A 21,725-nucleotide genomic window follows, 5' to 3' on the forward strand; every position below is an offset into this window, starting at 1 on the left:
GTATACTACATGCAGATTCAAGGAGCGTGAGCGTAGAGATCACCGCGAACTTCACTTCGAAATGAGCTTATAATAGCGCTTAATATCATTTTGTGGCATAGGTGCCGCAATAATTTTAAAATTTCCGCGACTTATCAGCAGTTTTACGCCGTTATTAGATCAGATCACATTAAAAACACACATGCACGCAGGTTAAGCCACATGGAAAGGTCGTTAGAGCGTAGCCGTACAGAGGTTGTGGAGCTTTTCTGGCACCCACAGCATTATACAGGGTGTTTCAGCGAACACTTTCAAAATTTTTTAAGCGTTGCCTGTGGCAGATAGCTCAATTATAGTTGATGAGCCGGTCTACTCGAAGCGGCGGACACAACTTGCATAAAAAAATTGAAATGCGAAATCGATTATTAACAAGAAATCACTAATTAACTTTTAGCCAATTATCGTATAACCTATATTGCAATTTACAAATTCTAGCAGTGGACTTCGCAAGGCGGATGCACTTCGAACGAATTCTCACGACGACACCAGTTTCGAGAAATAAATTCCCAAACTTTGCGGAGAAATGCGTTGGCGTTCAGTTACTTGTATGCTTCAGTGCATGAAACGACGTTTTTTTCACAAATTAACTGGAACGCCAACGCATTTCTCCGTAAAGTTTGGGAATTTATAGCTCCAAACTGACGTCATCTTGAATATTCGTTCCAAGTGGATCCGCCTTGCGATCTTCCCGGCTAGAATCTGTAAATTGCAATATGGGCCATAATGAAATTCGTTAAAACTTAATTAGTGAATTTTTATTAATTAGTCGAGTTTGCATCTCAATTTCTTGTGCAAGTATTGTCCGCCGCTTCGAATAGACCAGCTCATGGACTAGCATTGTGATATCTGCCACAGGCAGCCTTTAAAGATTTTTGAAAGTGTTCGCTGAAACAACCTGTATGAGAAATAGAGGCAGAAGTGAGCTTGCGTGACACTTCTGACTGCGTATTTTTTTCTCTCTCTCCCTCTCATTTTTTTTTTTTTTTTTTTTGCTACGAGGACAACCCATAACAAGCGCGGGCATGCAGGAAAGGGAGGCTTGTAATGAGAGTGCAAGGAGGCGTTCCGACCACGTTCAGGTTCTGCAGGCGACGCATGACGGCTTTCTCCTGCTTCCACTGCGTGTACAGCGACTGCACGCACACGATGCACACCACCTGCGTGCGACACACACCAAAGGGGAAGATGAGTACAAACACCTCTGCCGAGCGGGCATTTCGCGAATGCAAGCGACACCAAAGAAGATAGATACATTACCGCACGGCATTACGGCGCGAAAGACTTCGAATACTTCCTCTCCTGTCCCTTCCAAATTTATATATTTTTTCTTAAATTCATATTTTGACAACCTGCTTCCGCACAAACGATCACAGAACAGCTACCACGTAATGACGCTTGACAGCGGTGTCACGTGGAATGTATGCATACAGTACGGGAATCTTCGCTGTGACTTAGCTCTTATAGCATTCAGCTCGGTGCGAGCTGAAATATGGCCAGGATGTACAGTGGGTGGGCGGACGATGCTGCCGCATTACGTCTCGGCGGCGTCTCCCGTTTTTTCTCAAGAATGTTTCGAGCAAATATAGTTCGCTCTTTACCATGCAGACTGCTCTGCTCGAAATCTCCGTTCGCCGAAACCGGGTCGGGAACCGTTCCTTCGATTCTTTCCGGTTCGGTTTCAGTTCCAAAATGGCGGAAGAAATACGCGTTCGGTTCCGGGCGAAAATTCGGGTTCCGTTCCGGTTCGACACCCTGAATTATGGCACACACATCAGCGTAAGCTTTGGGGAACAGTCGAATTTTTAGCGAAGAGAGTACAGGTTTCGGTGCCGATGCCAGCGATAACTTCAGTTTCCATGCTTAGCGAGGTTCCACAAGTATAACGTATACAATTTGGTATACGTATAAAACGCTGAACAGAGAGCGCCGTGAAAAGGTACGAGCGTTCGCTGCTATCTTACGTTACTCCACTCTCTATTCGTATCTTTTTGGTTCACCGTTAAGCTTAAACGAAACGGCCCCCCGTTTTTGTTCCTTTGTTTTTCCGACTCATAAAGGCTGACGCAGTTGGCAGGGAGGACACGCACGCATATAGTAGACTCGCGTCGACAGCTGTTTCGTAAAGACTGATATGCTGTACCACCGTTTTAAAGCAAACGGTGTCTGCGACGTATCGCTTGCAACTGCGCTATTTCGAGACAGTGCCGAACGAGACACCGACGTTGAAGTACGAAAAAAAGAAGAAAGGCGCGACACAGGCTCACAGCGGCAAGCCCGCCGCCATACAGACATCGCTCCGTGGCATGCGGCGCTCGCCCCGCGTCTCTTCGCGACCATGCCGTTTCCTCGTCGGCCCGGGAAGAGGCGAATTTCACGCTTTGTCGGACCAATGAGGCCACGGCGGGACGCAGCGGACTGTGAAACGGCCAGCCAGGGTGGGCAATAATACCGGCGCGCTCCCTGAGACTGACGGCGAACCCGTTCGCGCTTCTGTGCGGCGCCGCAAATTGCGCGCTCAACCTCCCGTCCCGAGCGAACCATGAGGCCTGTTCCCGTCCGTGCTCGCCTCTTGAAGACACCGCGGTCACACAACGCGCAGCTAGATGTTATTTTAGAAGCCGCTCGAAAGCGCCGGACGTCGCGCGGCCGCCTCCCTCCCCTCGACGACGACGGGTCGACGGGATTATACTGTTCAGGCGCGCTGCTGATCCTGGCTGCACAGTTGCGTGCTGTAAGCGTGCGTTCTGGAGAGAGACGAACGCAGTCCAAAGCTCGCCCGGAACCTGTCCTTGCTGCGGGCGTGGCTCTCAAGGCAGCAAGTGTGGGCCTCGTTCTTGACCGCTTAATACCGCACCGCCTATATCGTGCTGTGTATACCTCTGAGCTATTCGGACTTGGTGGGACGTCGATGTGTGGACTGGACACGTAAGCCATCAAAGAAAGCTCTGTGAGGTGCTTTTGTGTTTTGTTTTGCCGCTGCCGCTTGGCTCAGAGACTGTTTCACGGAAGTTGCACGGAACTACGGCGAAAACACAGCGTGCACGGTGCGGGTGGAGTGGCTAACTGGTAGGTTCGAATGAATAGCTTCTCAAGCTTTTTTTTTTTTTTTTTTTTTTTTGCGAGGCGCGCAGTAAAGGACACCGAGGCAGAACGAGTATAAGTGAAGCGCTTTTGACTTACGTTCACCACTGCGCGGACGATGTAGAAGGCCAGCTCCGCGATGCCCTTGCTGTCCAGTTTCTGCGCAAGCATCATACAAGAGTGGACACCGAGATTAGGGGGCACTGGACGGCAAACACACGCGGCGACAGACGATGGTTGCGTGTTTGCGCGATGCCAGCTTCGCAGAGAGAGATACAGGCTGACGAAGTAAAAAGGAAGTTGAAAACTGCGGCACTTTCCTCTCCGAAAGGGCGGGGAGCAATCCGAATCCGAAAGAGTCGACATCTACCATTCTTACAGGCGAGCTATAGGATGAAAAAAAAAATAAAGCGATTACCAGAGAAAGTGTGCAGCGCGAGACATACTATTAAAGAGCGATGATTACGGTCGTTTCTACAGAATGAAGAACTCAAGCAACCCACCCTCCCTCGCCTCTTCTTCCCCAAGTGGCAGCTGCCCAGCAACGAACACGTGTATAACCTTCGTTCGCGTCCCACTGATTGAAACTTGGAAGCAGCTTCTGCAGCACGCTCCGCCTCTCAGCCAGTTCCTATATTTATCTATTTTTACTCACGCTTACACCTAACTTCGCTGGCGCGTTATTTCTAGTTTAGAACGACAGGAAATTGAGCTGGTTGGCAGAGATTCGCGTTAGGAAAAGCTATAGGGGTGCAGACACGGACACGAGAAGAGGAGACAGACAGCACAAATGCCGAGTATCAACTGAATGGTCCCACAGTGGCGGAAAGGCAGGTAGATACAAAACCTAACTGCGCTGCCTCTTCGTGTGTCCGTATCTGCACGCCTAACTTTGTCTAACATGAATTCTTTGTCCCCGGTTAGTTCCCCGCAGTACTTTACGCATGAAATCTTCCTACACGAAAACGCTATTACAGCATGTCCACTACGCTTTTTGTAAATATTTTAGCCGATTTGAGAATGTCGAGTGCGAGCGCATGATACGACAGCGATGACAAAAGGGGCACCCAATTGACTCTGTCCGTCATTCACGCAGGTCTAGTGGACATACACCACCACGATTTACAAGCACTCGCGCCGACACGCTGGCGTCATAAAGGACCGCCGTCTCCAACACACACACACACACACACACACACACACACACACACACACACACACACACACACACACACACACACACACACACACACACACACACACACATATATATATATATATATATATATATATATATATATATATATATATAAATGGAGGGGCATTACAGAACGAGACCGCACTGGAGTGTTATGTATATACTCACCCAGTACTGCAGACTCATGAAGAGCGCCAGTCCACACTCGGGAAAGAAGAACAGCACGGACACGAACAGCCAGCCGAGCAGGTAGTTGGATTTCCTCTGCAAACCCAGCGGGAGGAGAGTCAAGAAAGGTGGCGCAGCAGTACAGCAGCGACACGATGCGAACATCCTGCGGGCATCCGAAACTCGCAGTGCACGCCAAGGCGATCAGAAGCGGTTCTTTACCGTATACGTTCCAAGAGGGCTCGCTATGGTGTAATATGCTTCGTCCAGCCACGAATGTGAAATTCCGTATAACCTCGAGATGAATGTGATGCAATAAAACAAATTGTCAGCAACGAAGTGTCACTACTGATTGGTCTGCGGCCGCTTTCTATATGCCTCCCCCCCCTATGCGGAGCTGTGCAACGGGTCGCTCCGTTCCCCAGGAACACTCCGGGTCAGGCCTTGCGGTGAAGCAGAAAAAAAAAAGAGAACATGCACTGCAGAAGCCTAGGTGGTACAACGATATACACAGATATACAGCATATATGCGCGTCTTTATTGCTAGGCGGGCTGGGAGGAGCATACGCCCAGCGGGCCCATAGAACTTTCCAGAAGTGAAGTGCAGCATGGAGCAGTAACGTTTCCACCTGATCCCCTAACTAAATATATCTAACAAGATAGAGAGACAGAGATTGTGAATAGAAAGAGGCCTTATTTTTGTGTAGCACTTTAGAAAGCATCCTATATCTATTGTCGCGCAAAGAAAGTGGGCGTAAGAAGGTAACACCTCTAACACCTGAGACGTCCCCGTCGTTTCCCTTTTAGGGAAAGGTTGAAGTCTGGTTTGATGGATGGGAGGGCGGGGGGAAGGGGCGTTGCAAGACAGTCTAGCCCCCCCTAATAGAAAGCCCTGCGCGCGCCTACGCCGCAAGGCATATGTAGTAAAAGAATGAAAAAAAGGGACACCAAATAAACGCATGCAGCCCTAAGTAATGCGGGTATACTGCACACCGAAGTACAACGTCTCCTTTATCATGTGCCTCCTTGCACCTGTCGCCCAGTTTCGCCAATTTTTGTTTCGCGCGAGCTGATGCCGTCATTCACTTTGCTGCACAGAGTGTTTTGCGCTGGGGCTCGCTACCTACATCCTTACAAGAAGCGTCGTGCGAGCACCATGCAGAAGAACGCTGGCCAAGTACGTGCCTGTCCACAACGTCTGTTCTATAGCGCGCCCCACCAGAAGCTCCCCTAGTGCAGTGATCACTTTCGATGAGCACGCGCGGAAACTGCAAATGAACCGCTTAGGCGTCGGGCATTCATGCCGATCCCGCTGCCAGCGTTCTTCGTCTCTGGACACGCAACGGCACGAGACCGTGAAGCCGCCGACAGAAGCGCGAGAGCGGGGACCGTGAGAAACGCGCCGACAGTTTTCTGAACGCTCCCCGCAGTTTGCATACAAACACGCGCACGCACACGAGCCCACACGTGCACATGCACGCAACACGTGTTCCCCGCCTCGCACGGGAGGTCCTGCGGAAAAACGGATCGGCGTGCCAGACGCTGCAGGCTGTCTGCATGTGCGCGGAGAGGCAGTCAGTCATCCAAAGCGCGCAGCGGCGTCAAGCGCGCCCGATGCCGTACGCGCATCCGCGCGCTTTCCTTTCGTCGCGTTCTGCGGGCAGCCCGCACCACTTTTCTTTTCGACACTTTGTTGCCCTTTGTCGCGTTGTATATTTCTTCATTACCGATGCGGCGAAACTGGCTTTGAGGTTCGGGAAACGCTCGCCGATAGGATTACACGCGTGTCCGCAAACTCGTGGTATTGCTCCACTCCCCTTTCCCCTCCTCTTCCTTTTTTTGTTGTTTGCTACTTCTTTCGTGGAATTCGTTCCGCGAACGCGTGTACGTTTGCGAATGCCTGCGCGGTGGGAGCGCTTATGCATGCATGCCTGTCGTCTGGCTTTCTCGCCTATCCTGTCTGCTAGCTTTTCTTCTTTTCCGTTGTTGAAATCTGTCTTTCCTCCAGCGAGGCAGCTCTTCCTCTACACTGCGTCATCACAAATATACGCTGTCTACCGCGCTCTCCGCTACTGCGGACGTGCCACAAGCCGGTTCCGGCGGGAACCGGCTTGTGTTACGCTCACCTTCTTATAGCACTGTTCTGGTAAACAGGATAAGCCTTTCCGGGATGTCATAAGCCTTCTCATAACGCAACAAAAGCTATTTACTTTGTTCTCTAACTTGCTGAAGTGTAGTGACCTTTAAAAGTGCATTGTTTATTTTTGTTTTGCTTTTTTTTCGTTCTCAGGAGCTATACCGGAGCATCGCTTAAATATGAACGTCTCGCGCAAATAGCGAACGTATAATCACAGTCCCTCGCATCACAGCGCGCGCACGAATGTCGTAACAAAAACAAAAAAGAAAGAAAAGTGCAAACTTCAGTTATTATTTCGGCTTTGAAATCTTTTACTACGACAGCAGCAGGCTCTCACAGCGGATACCGTCGTCATCTCACCGAGCCGCGCATGGACTCTGAGATCGGGTTGCGCGCGCCGCCCGATCCAGGAGGCTATGGGCCGCGCAACGAGTAGCAGCATAACAGACGACCGAGCGAGTGACCAATGTGACAAAAGACCATTGTTACAAAATTCACAATAGTCTACTCCCACGTGACGACTTTGTGCGTCCTGACGTCATGTCACATACACCTCCTGGGAAACGATATCGAAACTGGGGCCGAATTCACGAAGCTTTTAGTTCGCAAGGGCTGTTTGCCATTGGCCGGCCGTCTTCGCCAATAGTACTGCCCAACATCAGGATTGGTTGAAATTTTCTCTTTCCTAAAATTCATGTCCAGGAATTTCGGACATATGCCCCTTCGGCCACCTGTCAAACTTCACCGCAGTGAACCAGCGCAAATCAATGGGCAGGATTGAAGAAAAGAAATATATTTCAGAAGGCCGCCCGAATTTCAACAACTTTCATTTATCAACGTCGAGAGGATACGCCATCTTATTAACATGCGTATTCACGGCCCTAAGTCGTAAAGTCTGCTGTGTTACAGCAAAATTTTGGTCAGGGTTGAAACACTGCTATATCGCAGCAGGAAATTTACGGATAAATTCTGAAAACACGCATGTTATTACAAGGGTGTACTCTCTCGACGTCGCTAACTGTATGTTGTTGAAATTCGGGCGGCCTTTTGAAATATCGTTTTTCAATATGCTGCCCATTGAGACAGGCTAGTCGCAGGGGGAAAGTCCGAAATTCCTGGTTGCGCTAGCGTAAGAGGTTTTCGTGAATACGGATCCTAGTGCGTAGAAAAGATATCATAGTAGATTATTTAGGACGCTCTGAGGATTTCCAGTATTCCTTTCCAGTGTTTCGACGACTAGGGCCTTTATTTAGCGGAAAAAAGATGAAAAGTCGAAACTGTGACGTAAGTTCTCCTCCAAAGCCCAGATATCTCAGTCTGCCTAACACGACATGTCAGCCATCCATTTTTGATGAAGTTGAAGGAATGTTGCAGTTGCATTCGATTCACTGCCGGTCAGATGCTCCCTTTAAGAGTGCACCATCTGTACATCTTGTGTGATATATTTATCAAACTAAAGATAAAAAAAATACAATACAATACAATATGTTTATTTAACATCATTCGGATGTTGGGTGCGCCGGCAAAAAGCCAATGAGAAGGCTTGACGAGGCCGACGCACTCTACAGAGGCTTGGCAGTGGTACACGAGTACATGCAAAGAAACAGCGTGAAAACATTTTCAGATAACAAACACAAGATAATAGACACAAGATAACAAAGTTTGCATTGTGTAGCTATGCGTGCATCCATTGAGATTCTCTGTTTAATAAATGCGGTAGAGTGTAGCACAACATTTGACAACCATTATTAGTACGGTTCTTAGGTACAAACCATTTCAAACTAGTTCGTGTTGAATGCTTAGGCTCTTTGCGTTTTAATGCGGACAGCTGTAACATAAAACAGTTATTCTTCATAACGGATCGCTGCTTTACAACTCTTGTAAACCAGGGTTCGCGATTAACGTTTTATACTCTCTGCGTTGTGGCCACCTACGCTTGAAAGTATGTTTCACACTTCTGGTATTCACATAGCCTCGTCTCTGAGATTTAGTTGTATGCACCGCGAATTTTAGTTGTTTCGAGGGTTCCGTAAGCAAACGTTTAACAGCAGTATTCTGTGACACGCTTTAAGGAAAAGTAGCACAGATACACTGTTTACGCACCATATAAACAAAAATTGCCGCTTAAGAGCTGTCGCACACCTAATTTTGTCCCACTCATACCACCATGCTGAACCTTACCCCCACCCCTCCGCGCGCGCGCACACACACACACACACACACACACACACACACACACACACACACACACTCTTACGATGAGATTGTTCGTAAGAGAAAATTCCAGCCATCATGGGGCGCTTGACCTGTCATTAGCGAAGACGGCCGGTGAACGGCAAATAATTCTTACGAGCAAAAAGCTTTGTGAATTCGTTCCCTGGTGTATACGGAAAGATACACCGTACTTTTCACAACTCTTCCTTGTTTTCCTCAGTGTCACTAGTTTGTTGGACGTCTAGTGACGCGCTTCATTTGCTGTCGTTTGAGTGTTGTGCTGTATTTCGTGCTTTATTTTTCTTCTTTACAGCGAACAATGCGGCTGAAGCAAGCGAGTGAGTGGGCAACAAAAAAAAAAAAAAAAAAGAAAGAAAATACCGGCAGTTCCGGCAGAGCAGTGCGGTGGCTGCCGAGCATCTGCTGCTCGCAGCGTATACTCACCAGGAAGAGACCTGCCAGCAAGAACAGGGAGACCAGGAAGATGGAGAAGTAGCCGGCGGCCAGCACATAAGCCGGAACGGGCAGCTGGACTAAAGAGAACAATGAGACAAGCCAGTGGTCACTGCAACGTCAGGACGCGTTGGCTGTTAAACAAAGCGCGCGAAAACATTGACATAACATACGCAGTGCAATCTCAAGAACTGATATGTGTTACTGTGCGTTGCTGTTGATTAATAACATTGTAACGCGATATTCTAGTTGAGTGACTTGACTAGAAAAGCAAGAAGAGAAGTAAGCCAGGCCATGTAATGCACAGAGCAGATAACCGTTGGTTTATGAGAGTCGCAAAACGGGCGCCAAGGGAAGGAAGACAGCAGAGAAGGCCAACTATAGGTGATGTGATGAAATGATGAAATTATGATGTTGTCAGCTGGCGCAAGACAGGGGTATAATTGTATGTAGATCTATGGGACAGGAATTCTTTTTGCGGGGAACGTAAAATGGGCTGTTAACAATGATGACGACGATGATAAACGTGGAAACTGCTTATCTGGCTCAATTCCCAGAGCTGGAGATACATTCTCGATGACAAGGTTCACTCGCATCTGAGTTGACATTAATTCCGTTGCTGTTCATGTTCGTGACAAAAGGCTTGAGAAAGTGGCAAGTTATCACAAAGAACCATATAGTTGCCTATAACTGGGTATCCGGATATAACCGGGCATTTCGCGCGGATCGACTTTGGCTCACAGATCAATGTTTCTGCCAACTCTGCGAACCCTAGAACACCAGTAGTATAAGCTCACCAACCTTTCTGTTCGCAAAAAAGTGCTTGCCATTGTCGGGCCACCTTCGTCAATTTAACGATCAGCCGAGCCACCCTAGCGTAAATGAACTGCTCTGTATATGAATTGTCAGCACAAATTCAAACGCGAATAAATCGAGAGTGACCGATGGTCAGGTGTCAGCAGCGAGCTACGGTGCGGTCAGCAGGCTTTACTATTCTCTCTCTCTCTCTAGCGCACGTTGCACTGCGTTTTCTTGCTCGTCTCAATTTGTAACAGTGCCCTAAAGCAGGCTCCAGAATGTACACTTCGGACTACACGGTGGCTTAGAAACAGGCTACAAGGAGGGGTTCTTCCCTCGTACTCTCCCGTAATTATGTCCACGTGTTCTAGTTAGCTTTCGTTAACTGCTCGCGCTTCAATTTGCGCTATATACGAGCCCAGTATACCTATACTATACCTCGATCTTCGTGCGCGCCATGGACTGCTATACGCGACGAGCAACATGCCTCTATACTTCGCGGAGACGGTTCTCGCCGCCGATCGCACGCTCCATTCTGCACGCGGCACCTTTCAGCGTAGCGCACGTGCTCCCGTCGGCGGTGACCGTGATGGTGACCGTGCACGATCGCCACCTGCTTACAGAGCGCGCGCTCACGTCGAGAGCGGCCCCGCGCTGACCCCTCTGCGCGTCGTCAGCCAGCTCATCTCTCTCTCTGCACCAGCGAATGCGTGCGTCGTTCTATAGAAGCGGCTCCCATATGTATAGGCCTGCTAACCATTCAACGGGCTTCGGGGGCTGCTCCACTCGGCGACCGATTAGCCCGACGAGTATACAAAGCGCAAACGCTGTATACATATCTGGCCGAAATGGTTTCAACGCCTGCCACGAACAGAAACGCTGAATCCGTATCTGCACGCATCATCATTTCATCCTTTTGTCTCGACCCTTCTGGAACATAGAGTACCAGTGTAAGATAAGCGAATACACCGCAGATTCTCTGCTAAAATTTGAAACATTTTATAGGGCGCGGTTGGGCGTTCTTTGTGACGTAACAGGTCGGCGCTGGCATGTCCAGAGCTAAATTATATAGAAAGATAGAGACACATAGTGCACCGCACTTATCAAACTTCTGTGTGCCACTGCTTTTCAAGCTTGAAGTCGTAACGGACTGTTTGATTCGCTCATAGATTCGCTCACCTGCAGCTGTAAGACTAATGAGAAAGTCAATTTTGGGCGCAGGGTGGCGTCGTTGTTTCCATGTTTCCCTCAGTTATTAACTAAACATGTCACTGATCAATGTCAAAAATACGCACTGGTTTTTTCTCAATATGTATGCAGATCCCTCGTTCACAATGCGCCAATAAGAACAATATTTCTGTATCTATATAATACTTCTCTGCTTAGCTTTATTTGCTTTCCGCATAACATTTACGCTTCTTCATGTAGGCTTGGACATGTTTGTGTCTGTTGTATGTGTGTGCGTTGACATGGAGAAATGGGTAGCGTCAGCCTCTAGTTGCATACGTTTTGAGGTGCTCTGCCTTGATGTAGCCCACTTTCCCATTTTTCTACACTTGTAATATAAACAAAGCGCCTCCAGAGCATTCACCCCAGGCTTCGAGAGTACACATTGACGAGATTGGCTTGCGCTGTGTCAAACGTGTATTTTTTTTTACTATAGTTTGGATAACTAGCGATTCCAAACACGTGTTCTTGAAACCTTGGAGAAAACGCAAGCGTGGATAAACGATTGTACCCTAGAATTACCGGTTCGTACAGTTAACAAAAGATCGGGTACAGATCTATGAACGACAGTTGTGTGTTTCTGACAGCGGCTAGTGACCTCCACTGCTAAAGATGATCTTACCTGACCTTACAGGTGCTACGCATGAGCCCTTGATTACATCTGTACTTTTTTTTTCTACTTGGTTTGGAACAGCGCGGCGAAAGGAGCTTATCCCGCCAAGACATTTCCCGCCTTGACGAAGGATGCATGCTCGACGAAGGCACGACTAAGATGTTGGTCTTTTTATGACATTTATTGACATTCATTCCGACATATACATCGATGTTTCCTACACTTGTGGCTAAATAGATTAAAAAAAATTAAATTATGGGATTTTACGTGCCAAAACCACTTTATGGTTATATGACGCACGCCGTAGTGGAGGACTCCGGAAATTTCGACCACCTGGGGTTCTTTAACGTGCACCTAAATCTAAGTACACGGGTGTTTTCGCATTTCGCCCCCATCGAAATGCGGCCGCCGTGGCCGGGATTCGATCCCGCGACCTCGTGCTCAGCAGCCCAACACCACAGCCACTGAGCAACCACGGCGGGTCGTGGCTAAATAGAGCTTATATGACTGTAAAGGTCTGTTCTTGTACGTTCATTGTTCATCGAAAGTTCTTATATTGTGGTGTGTGGTGTCTCGATGCTTTTCTTCGTTACTGACATTCTGTCTGTGAAATGCACGGTTTGCATTTCAAACGCAGCCCGCTGCCCTGGCATAAATACGCGTACAACTGTCACCAAGATCAAGGTTAGCGAAAATGGGGGGACCGTGCACTATGGCAAATTACAAGTAGTATGGGGAGGCTAAATGCGTGCGGATCAAATACAGCCTTTGCAAAATATTTCGTAAGTAGTGTTCGATAGTGCTATTCAGTCGTTATCAGCTATGTTTCCCATTTTACCGTGAGAATTCTACGTTACACCAAGTTTACATTTGGTCAAAATGAGGGGCACGTTAGGGGTGGTGCGTAGAGAAATTTCAAAGTTTGTGCGTTAACTGCGGCCTTTGCAATAAACTATGTATGTAAGCGCTCCGAAGCGTCATGAGTGTGTTTTACGAGCGGCGCAAAATTTATCCGGCCGCCCTGGCACAACTACAAAACGCTATCGAGATCAAATTTTGTCTAAAATTCGGGGAACACTATTGCAAAATTGTGTGCGAAGTTGAATGTGTGTGGATCAAGTATAGCTCTTGTAAGAAATTTTTTTTCTCGCAAGTTTTTGAAAACGTTATGACGGCTATCTTATGCTATGCTTTAGTATCGCAGAAGAAAATTCTACACGTTACACCGAGCTTACATTTGCTAGAAATGGACTTATGCGTAAATGTTTGGCGAAACTTGACCATTTCTTGCTTAATATAGAAACGCCGAAAATGATTGCTGAGGCCTTGCATTTTTTTACCCATTTTCATACGTTATAGAAGGTTTGTAGTAGGTTTCCCCTATGTCATTGGTGAACTAAGCAAGATACGTTCTTCATATTTCGTGAAACTAACGGGTACATTATGGGTGATATATGCAGGCAATATTATATTTACAAGTGTGTGAGTTAATCGCCGGCTTTGCAATAAATTACGTATGCAAGTATTCGTTAGCATTATATGTGTGTTTTACGAACGGCGGATATCTTTACCGCTGCCCTTGGGGGAACTATAAGTGGCACCAGTACCATTCCGTGAAAATAGGGGTAACATTAGGTCCAATGTTCTCGCCAAATAGAGTGTGCAATGATAAATTACTGTCTTTGTAAAAAAACGATAATTCTCGACAAGAGCTCAAAAGTGTTGTAATCGCACCGCTGGCACGAGTTGTTGGGGCCTCGGTGCTGACGCCCGTTATTGCCAATGGGTCGCAAGCCCCAAGGGTAGCGTTGGCCTGGCGGCCTGGGGCACTGGAAGCATCCGAAGGTCCCGGCAAAGCATGAGAAGACTGGTAACAGAACAACTTGTTTATTCTAACATAGCAAAAGAGCGGCCGGTCAGGTCGACCGAAGTGGAGAGACGGGAGAGCACGTAACTCAACAGTACAAATCGGAGCCTCTCCTCTGGCGTCCGGGGCAGCTGCTCTTATACCCTCGGCGTCGCGGTCCAAAAGGGAAGGAGGGAAGGTCACGGGATGAAGGTCACGGGACGGCGCAGCAGGAGCCCACGACGGCGCGAGCGGTTGAGCCGAGAGATCTGCTGAACCGAGTGTAGTGACGCATCGCCAACCGCCCACACGACGGCGCGAACTGTTGAGCCGAGAGACCTCCAGGCTCCTCATTCGGGGAACTCCGCTCCCCGGCTGCCGCGCTTTGACAAGCGAGGGCACACACACACACACGCACACACGAAGACACGTGGCACTGAAACACGCCTGGACACGCTTGGCGGGTAGGCGTCGCGGCGGCGTCGGACGGGCCAAAATGTCCGCCGCTTTGAACAAAGCCCCGGCGTCCGTTGCATCCGCGCCGGCATTACCGCGCGTTGTAGGCGAAACGTAACAGACCGCCCCGCCGGGGGAAGGAGATCCCGAAGGTCAGGGGACTGCATCCGCTGTCCGGAGGGATGTCGCTCGATGATGCTCATAACCGAAGTTGGGCGTCCTTGGGCGTTTCTTGAGCGCAGCGCACAGAGAAGGCCTCGTTCTCACGTTCAGGTGCACACAGGACACTGCAAAGTGACTTCGGGAGAGTTGACATTTTTGTTCTCGTTTCCGGCAAGCGTTAGAACCACGCCAAAAGTCAACCGCTCAGTCAGCAAGCACGGCACAACCCTCACTAAGCCCTGCCAGGCTCTTTCCCCTTTTATACTGCTGCCTAGTTCCTTACAGTAGTTTAGCAGCACTCAGAACGCGTCCACAAATCGGAAAAATTGCACTAAAAAGCACATCATCACTTTGAAACACTACACAAAAGCAATAGGTTAAAAATCCTGCCTCAGGAAGAAAAACATCAGTAACAAGCAATTTTGAGGCTGATTCCCACGTTAGGGGCTTCGACTTAAGCCATCGGCGTTACCGTTGAGACTCCCCTTTTTGTAACGCACCTCAAAGGAATATTGTTGCAAAGCGAGGCTCCAGCGCAGGAGGCGGCCATTTTTGGGAGAGATGGTCTGCAGCCATTGGAGAGGGCAGTGATCCGTTTCAATGATAAACCTCGAGCCAGCTAGGTAACATGACAATTTCTGAACGGCCCACACGATACACGCACACTCTTTCTCGGTGGCGCTATACGCCTGCTCACGACTCGTCAGCTTACGACTAGCATACAGGACGGGGTGTTCTACTTCTCCATTTTCCCGTTGGCACAGTACAACGCCCATGCCTCGCTCACTAGCATCACACTGAACAACGAACCCTTTTGTGTAGTCGGGCGATCGTAGCACAGGCTGGCTTGTTAGGGCGCTCTTTAGGGCGCTAAAAGCTCTTTCCTTCGTCTCATCCCAGACGACTGTTTGCGGCTCTGTCTTTCTTAGAGCATCCGTCAAGGGAGCCGCGATATCAGAGTACCTGGGGATGTACCTCTGATAGTAGCCGGCGACACCTAAGAACGACCGAATATCGGTCTTCGTGCGCGGTTGCGGGAAGTCTCGCACAGCGGCCACTTTTATTTCAGAGGGGCGGCGACGACCCCGACCAATCACGTGTCCGAGGTAGACAACCTCGGCCTGTGCTAACTGGCACTTGGGAGCCTTGACTGTCAAGCCCGCATCGCGCAGGCGGGTTAGCACTGCCCGCAAGTGCGCCATATGTTCCGGCCAGGATGCGGAGAATATCGCTACGTCGTCTAGATACGGTAAAGCGAATTCTTGCTGTCCCCGCAACACTTTATCCATGAGGCTTGAAAAGCAGTATGGCGCGTTCTTCAAACCAAAACTCAAAACTTTAGGACGGAATGTCCCCATTGGTGAAATGAACGCCGCATACCTACTAGCCTCTTCTGTAAGTGGAACCTGCCAATAACCCCTGACAAGATCTAGGGTGGAAATAAACTGAGCGCTACTCACTCTCTCAAGGCGCTCCTCGATGTTAGGGATCGGATAAATTTGATCCTTAGTGATGGAATTAAGCCTGCGGTAGTCGACGCAAGGACGAGGTTCCTTGCCCGGTACCTCAACTAAAATCAAAGGGGAGGTATAATCACTCTCACCCGCTTCAATAACACCGAGCTGTAGCATTTTCTTTACCTCAGCCTCCATAATATCGTTCTGGCGGGGTGACACCCGGTACGCCTTGGATCGTACTGGCTCTGGGGAGGTAAGTTCTATGTCATGAGTAAGGACAGAAGTCCTACCAGGCCTCTCAGAGAACAGACCTTGAAACTCTTGTAAGAGCTGGTGTAGTTCGGTTTTCTGCTCAGGCGACAGCGATGCTTTACTTATTAAGTCACTAATGACTTGATCGGTGTCTTTCCTGTTCGTCACTGAGCCTAGTCCCGGAAGCTCGACCGGAAGCTCTTCTAACTTTCCCGCATCGGGAATTTCCTCTCCAGTATCTGGTGCCTTTAACGCTACAGGCTCAATTTTATCCCGTTCGGGCGTGCTCTGACTACCCGCTTGCTGCGCCTCTGACCCTTTCTCATCGTTCGACAACGTCGGTCCCGCAACTACCGCCTTTGCAGCGAGCTCCCGAACCTTCGATCTGGTTGAGGCCTGAACGCTAGCCTCACCAAACAAAAGCCCCTTCTCGCGCAGGAGGTGATCGGACCTGTTCGAAAATAGGTACGGGTACTGGGGGGGCAGCATAGATGACACTGCGGCCTCCGTCTCAAGTGCTCCGAAAGGTCCTTCAATAAGCACTTTTGCTACCGGCAGACACACGCTATGAGCTTCCACTGCTTGCTTGATCCATGCGCACTCGCCCGTGAACATATCGGGTTCTACGTAAGAGGGGTGAACGACATCCATCGTAGCTGCGGAATCGCGAAGCACTCGGCACTCTTTCCCGTTCACGAGGAGGTCGCATGTAAGGCTCGAGAAGCTTCATGTTCTCGTCAGTGCTGCCTAATGAAAAAAACACGACTTTTGGTTTTGTTTCTGGGCACTGCGCCGAAAAGTGACCCGGCTTCTGGCACGTATAACACAGGCGCGCTTGCCTCATCTCGAACCGCTTTCTGCGTTCGGCTTCGGTTGCCGCCGTCTCCTTACGTTCGGTCGGACTGCTTTCACTCGCATCCGCACTACGTGTGTCCCCCTTTGCTCTAATGGGCGTGAACTTTGGCCTCTCAAACTTGGAGCCAAATTCACCCTTTTGACCGTCCTTAGCTCCACGAGCCCGACGCGTCACAAACTCCTCGGCTAACTCAGCGGCTCTAGCCACCGTACTAACGTCTGGCCTATCCAAGACCCAGTACCGCACGTTCTCAGGTAACCGACTATAAAACTGTTCTAGCCCGAAACACTGCAGAACTTTCTCGTGGTCACCAAACGCTTTCTCTTCTTTGAGCCACTCCTGCATGTTTGACATAAGCCTGTACGCAAACTCTGTATATGACTCACTTCTGCCTTTCTCATTTTCCCGAAACTTCCGACGGAACGCCTCCGCTGACAGCCGGTACTTTTTTAGCAGACTCGATTTCACTTTGTCGAAATCCTCTGCCTCCTCTCTCTCCAAGCGAGCGACTACGTCGGCCGCCTCGCCGGGTAGCAAAGTGAGCAAGCGCTGTGGCCACGTTTCCCGAGAGAACCCCTGCTTCTCGCACGTTCGCTCAAAGTTAACCAGGAACAAACCAATGTCCTCTCCAAGCTTAAACGGCCGCATCAGGTCAGTCATTTTGAACAATACTCGTTCTCCTGCACCGTGTGCCTGACTTCCATTACGAGCGCGTTCCATCTCTAACTCGAGACGCTTCATTTCCAAAGCGTGTTCGCGCTCTTCTTTTTCTTTCTGTTCTTTACGTTCGCGCTCATCTTTCTCTTTCTGTTCTTTAAGTTCACGCTCCTGTCTTTTTGCCGTCTCCCTCTCCTCAATGGTCTCAAGGCATTCCGACAGCTCGTCATCCTCAGCTTCTAACTCAAGAATAGCCCTTAGCAGTTCTGGTTTTCTGAGTTTGTCTGAGACATCCAGACCCAACTCTCTTGCAAGCTCCAGCAATTTCGGTTTGCGCAACGACTTCAAATCCATGGCTGCTCTGAATGCTGCTTTCTCTACTGCCTACTATTGTCTTGCCGCAAACTAACCCGGTAGCAACGACAACCACAATTACCAGCTCTGTTTCTAACACTAACAAAAGCCTGGCAAAACTCAGAAGAAGAAAGTCCCGCACTCACCAAACCTTGCAGCCAAGACTTCAGCGCAGTCGTTCCGCTGCAGGCAACCAGTCATCACACAGGGCTCGTTGCGCTGCTCCCGGATGGTCGTTGTGCTGCTCAGCATACAGTCAACCGCATCTCTTCGCTGCTGGCCTCCGTTGTCGCGATCTCACCGCTGGCAACCAGATGTTGTAATCGCACCGCTGGCACGAGTTGTTGGGGTCTCGGTGCTGACGCCCGTTATTGCCAATGGGTCGCAAGCCCCAAGGGTAGCGTTGGCCTGGCGGCCTGGGGCACTGGAAGCATCCGAAGGTCCCGGCAAAGCATGAGAAGACTGGTAACAGAACAACTTGTTTATTCTAACATAGCAAAAGAGCGGCCGGTCAGGTCGACCGAAGTGGAGAGACGGGAGAGCACGTAACTCAACAGTACAAATCGGAGCCTCTCCTCTGGCGTCCGGGGCAGCTGCTCTTATACCCTCGGCGTCGCGGTCCAAAAGGGAAGGAGGGAAGGTCACGGGATGAAGGTCACGGGACGGCGCAGCAGGAGCCCACGACGGCGCGAGCGGTTGAGCCGAGAGATCTGCTGAACCGAGTGTAGTGACGCATCGCCAACCGCCCACACGACGGCGCGAACTGTTGAGCCGAGAGACCTCCAGGCTCCTCATTCGGGGAACTCCGCTCCCCGGCTGCCGCGCTTTGACAAGCGAGGGCACACACACACACACGCACACACGAAGACACGTGGCACTGAAACACGCCTGGACACGCTTGGCGGGTAGGCGTCGCGGCGGCGTCGGACGGGCCAAAATGTCCGCCGCTTTGAACAAAGCCCCGGCGTCCGTTGCATCCGCGCCGGCATTACCGCGCGTTGTAGGCGAAACGTAACAAAAGCCTAACATTCGGGCACGGTTTCAGACGGGCGAGTCATACGCGGGCAATATCTTAACGTATGTCACATGATCACAGGCAAGAGAAATTTTTATTTTAGCTGCTCGAAAGAAACAGCTTTGCTGTAAATGTGGTTGTTATTATGTGAGGTCGCGCGTAAGTCTGCTGTCTCTTTGTTTTTTTAATCAGCAGCAACATTAGCATTTTAGTATTTTTTTGTCTTCCATTACCGAGCTCTTCTTTCTTCCACTCCATCGTGCTGACTTCTTTCTGCCTCGAAGACTATCGGATTTACCAACCGCACGCGTCTCACAATAAAAATAAATAAAATAACAAAAAAGAAAAATATAATCCCCCGCGCACATCCATGCAGCGCACGCGCTACGCACAACCGAGGGTCGGTTAAGGAATCTGTTGCCAGCCAACTTAACCTGCGCCTCATTTTGTAGAGGAATGATGTCCTACGAAGTCCGCTCCATTCTCGCTGCGCTGCACGCAACTGTCGCTCCGACGCCGCGGGCCGCTCTCCACGGACGCGTGCGCGGCGCCCTTTTGACGCTCTCCAAGAAGCTACGCAAGAGAGCCGCGCCGCGCAACAGGTTGGGAGCTAACGCGAAGGCCCACATCGTGACGGGGGGAGCAGAGAAAGGCGCTCGTTATTAAACGCGGCACACCGTGGCACGACCCTTGCGACTCCCCCCTTGCCCCGCGCACGACACCTTCATCTTTCTTTCTTTCTCGTCCAAGCACTGCACCGTATACGAGCGCTAGTCACCGTATAACCCCGCGCAACAGCCCGAGCATTAGCCGATCTGGGTTGGCTGCAGTTTTCGCGGCCGCTTGTATGTAGGCCTTGCGCGCATGCTGATGTTGGAAGAAAACTGCGAGCGCATGTACAGGGACGAACGTAGCGAGCTAGTTCTTTAATTAGCCTAAGACGTGATAGTCGCGGAGTAAAAGAAAAGTGTAAGCTTAATGTTTTGAACACAGAGCAATCTTAAAGAGGTGTCACTATTCATGTAGGAGGATAATCGTGCTATACAGCTGCGGGCGGATCTGCCTTGCAGAGAAATGCGGGCAATGGCTCCGCCAGAGCGTTTCCTGCGTTTCCTTTTAAAGTGCGGCGACAAACATGCATATGGATAAGCAGTTAATCGCAGCATACACAGGTATAGAATGATATACGACCCGACCAAGTTCACTCCGTATCTAGCGAGGTCGTCTATACTGCATCAAGCGACTGGTGACGCAACTCGCATGTCGTTGATGCAGCAATTGCAGCAAGCGACATTCTTTAGTATTCGCGCCCGACTCATCACAGAGATTCGCCCGGCTCCCGTGGATTGCATGCCCCTCGCGTATAATACGACAGCGGGGAACGCATATGACGCTAAGCTTTGGATGGGCGTTCAAAGCGCCGAGTTTCGCCCTGCACGCTACTATACAGACGTGGGCAGGCAACCGTACAACAAGGCAACAGGGACAAGGCAACTGTGCAACAATTAGCTTGCCGCAGAGGCTTCCGTTGATGCCTATATATTGTAACGGGGGAGACAAGCTTATGGATGAGGCGCGCATTCTCTTGCTCTGCCATGCGAAGCGCACACACCGCATTTGGCGCTGTATAAGTACACGCAAGCCTTACCTATCGGCGAATAATTTAGCGCTGATTCGGTGCGCATATGCGCAGCATGATGAACATATGTACGCAAGCATCAGATGGGTGTACTTCGTATATATATAGGGTCATTCCAAGCCAACTGTCCCAACCGTGGCGTTGCAGCAATCTATACGTCTCTCAAAAAATTACAACAAAAGAAAATTACACGTACCTAAGCATTACTTGCGCAGTACTTTCCCAAACTATTTTGAAGGGAATGGTGCGCCCGCGAGCGCCATTTGAATTACACTAAACGGTGGAAAATCAGGTGCGAAACAACAATTTGCCAGAGACGTACCGTATCGCGCATTCTTTCAAACTTTTTGCGTTTTTGAGTTTTCTGAACATTGTGCTTTCATTGTAAAACAGTTTCACAAAACGCTCTTATGTTTTTCAATCCTTAGCACCAACATAAAGATACGCAAATTTAAGCGTTTTGGGGGAATATCTCACAAAAAACGGTCAAGGAAGGAAACCTTCAATTATTTTTATAGAACTGTCCCTAAAACGTACTACGTTCTACAATTTTTTTGGTCGCCGAGGTGCTGTGCATAGGCTCTAAAATAAAAGCCTGACTTTGGCAAAAACCCTATTTTGGCCTAAGTTTACACGTTGGTAGCCCACTAAGGTGGTCCATGGAAGATACGCAGAAAAGCGGATATAATTAAGAAACATAACAACTTTCGCCACGTAAATTTTAATCGAAGAAATTTGCATTTTCACTGACAAAAAATGTTTTGAATTTGATAAAGCTTGTTGCTGAGCTAGTTGGTTCATGACTTAAAAACATGGCCCCTGTATGTGTCGATTGTGTCTCACTTGGTCCTCGTCTGTGCCGTAACCTTTGTTTTTATGTTTTGAGTTTTCATTGCGCACCATTGGAATATATTGGTTCGCGCTTTATTTATACTCAATCTATAGCTCAATTTATACCTTTTCTCTGTAAGAATGAAGGCAAAAATAAAATAAGAGAACGAAGGAAATCGTAGATAGGGAATGACTACGAACTTGAGTGAATGTACGCGCGCGTTCGTAGTCATTGACTATCTACGCTTCTCTCTCTCTCTTTCTTTCTCTCT

At 49.3% G+C, this 21,725-nt stretch overlaps 1 protein-coding gene across 2 annotated transcripts in view; it reads right to left on the bottom strand.

The window, feature by feature from the left end:
• Rcd6 (Reduction in Cnn dots 6) overlaps positions 1 to 21,725 on the bottom strand; it is an 87,257-nt gene that overhangs the window by 3,802 nt on the left and 61,730 nt on the right. The window contains exons 3-6 of one of the 2 annotated variants that reach the window (XM_050183368.3): positions 9,282 to 9,370; positions 4,487 to 4,582; positions 3,220 to 3,279; positions 1,110 to 1,196 (exon numbers count right to left, since the gene is read on the bottom strand). In XM_050183368.3, the coding sequence (XP_050039325.1) occupies positions 1,110 to 1,196; positions 3,220 to 3,279; positions 4,487 to 4,582; positions 9,282 to 9,370 (332 nt within the window). The remainder of the gene's footprint in view (positions 1 to 1,109; positions 1,197 to 3,219; positions 3,280 to 4,486; positions 4,583 to 9,281; positions 9,371 to 21,725) is intronic. The other variant, XM_050183369.3, reaches the window with a different exon arrangement.

This window comes from Dermacentor andersoni, chromosome 4 (assembly GCF_023375885.2).
Source record: "Dermacentor andersoni chromosome 4, qqDerAnde1_hic_scaffold, whole genome shotgun sequence".
Taxonomy (NCBI): Eukaryota; Metazoa; Arthropoda; class Arachnida; order Ixodida; family Ixodidae; genus Dermacentor; species Dermacentor andersoni.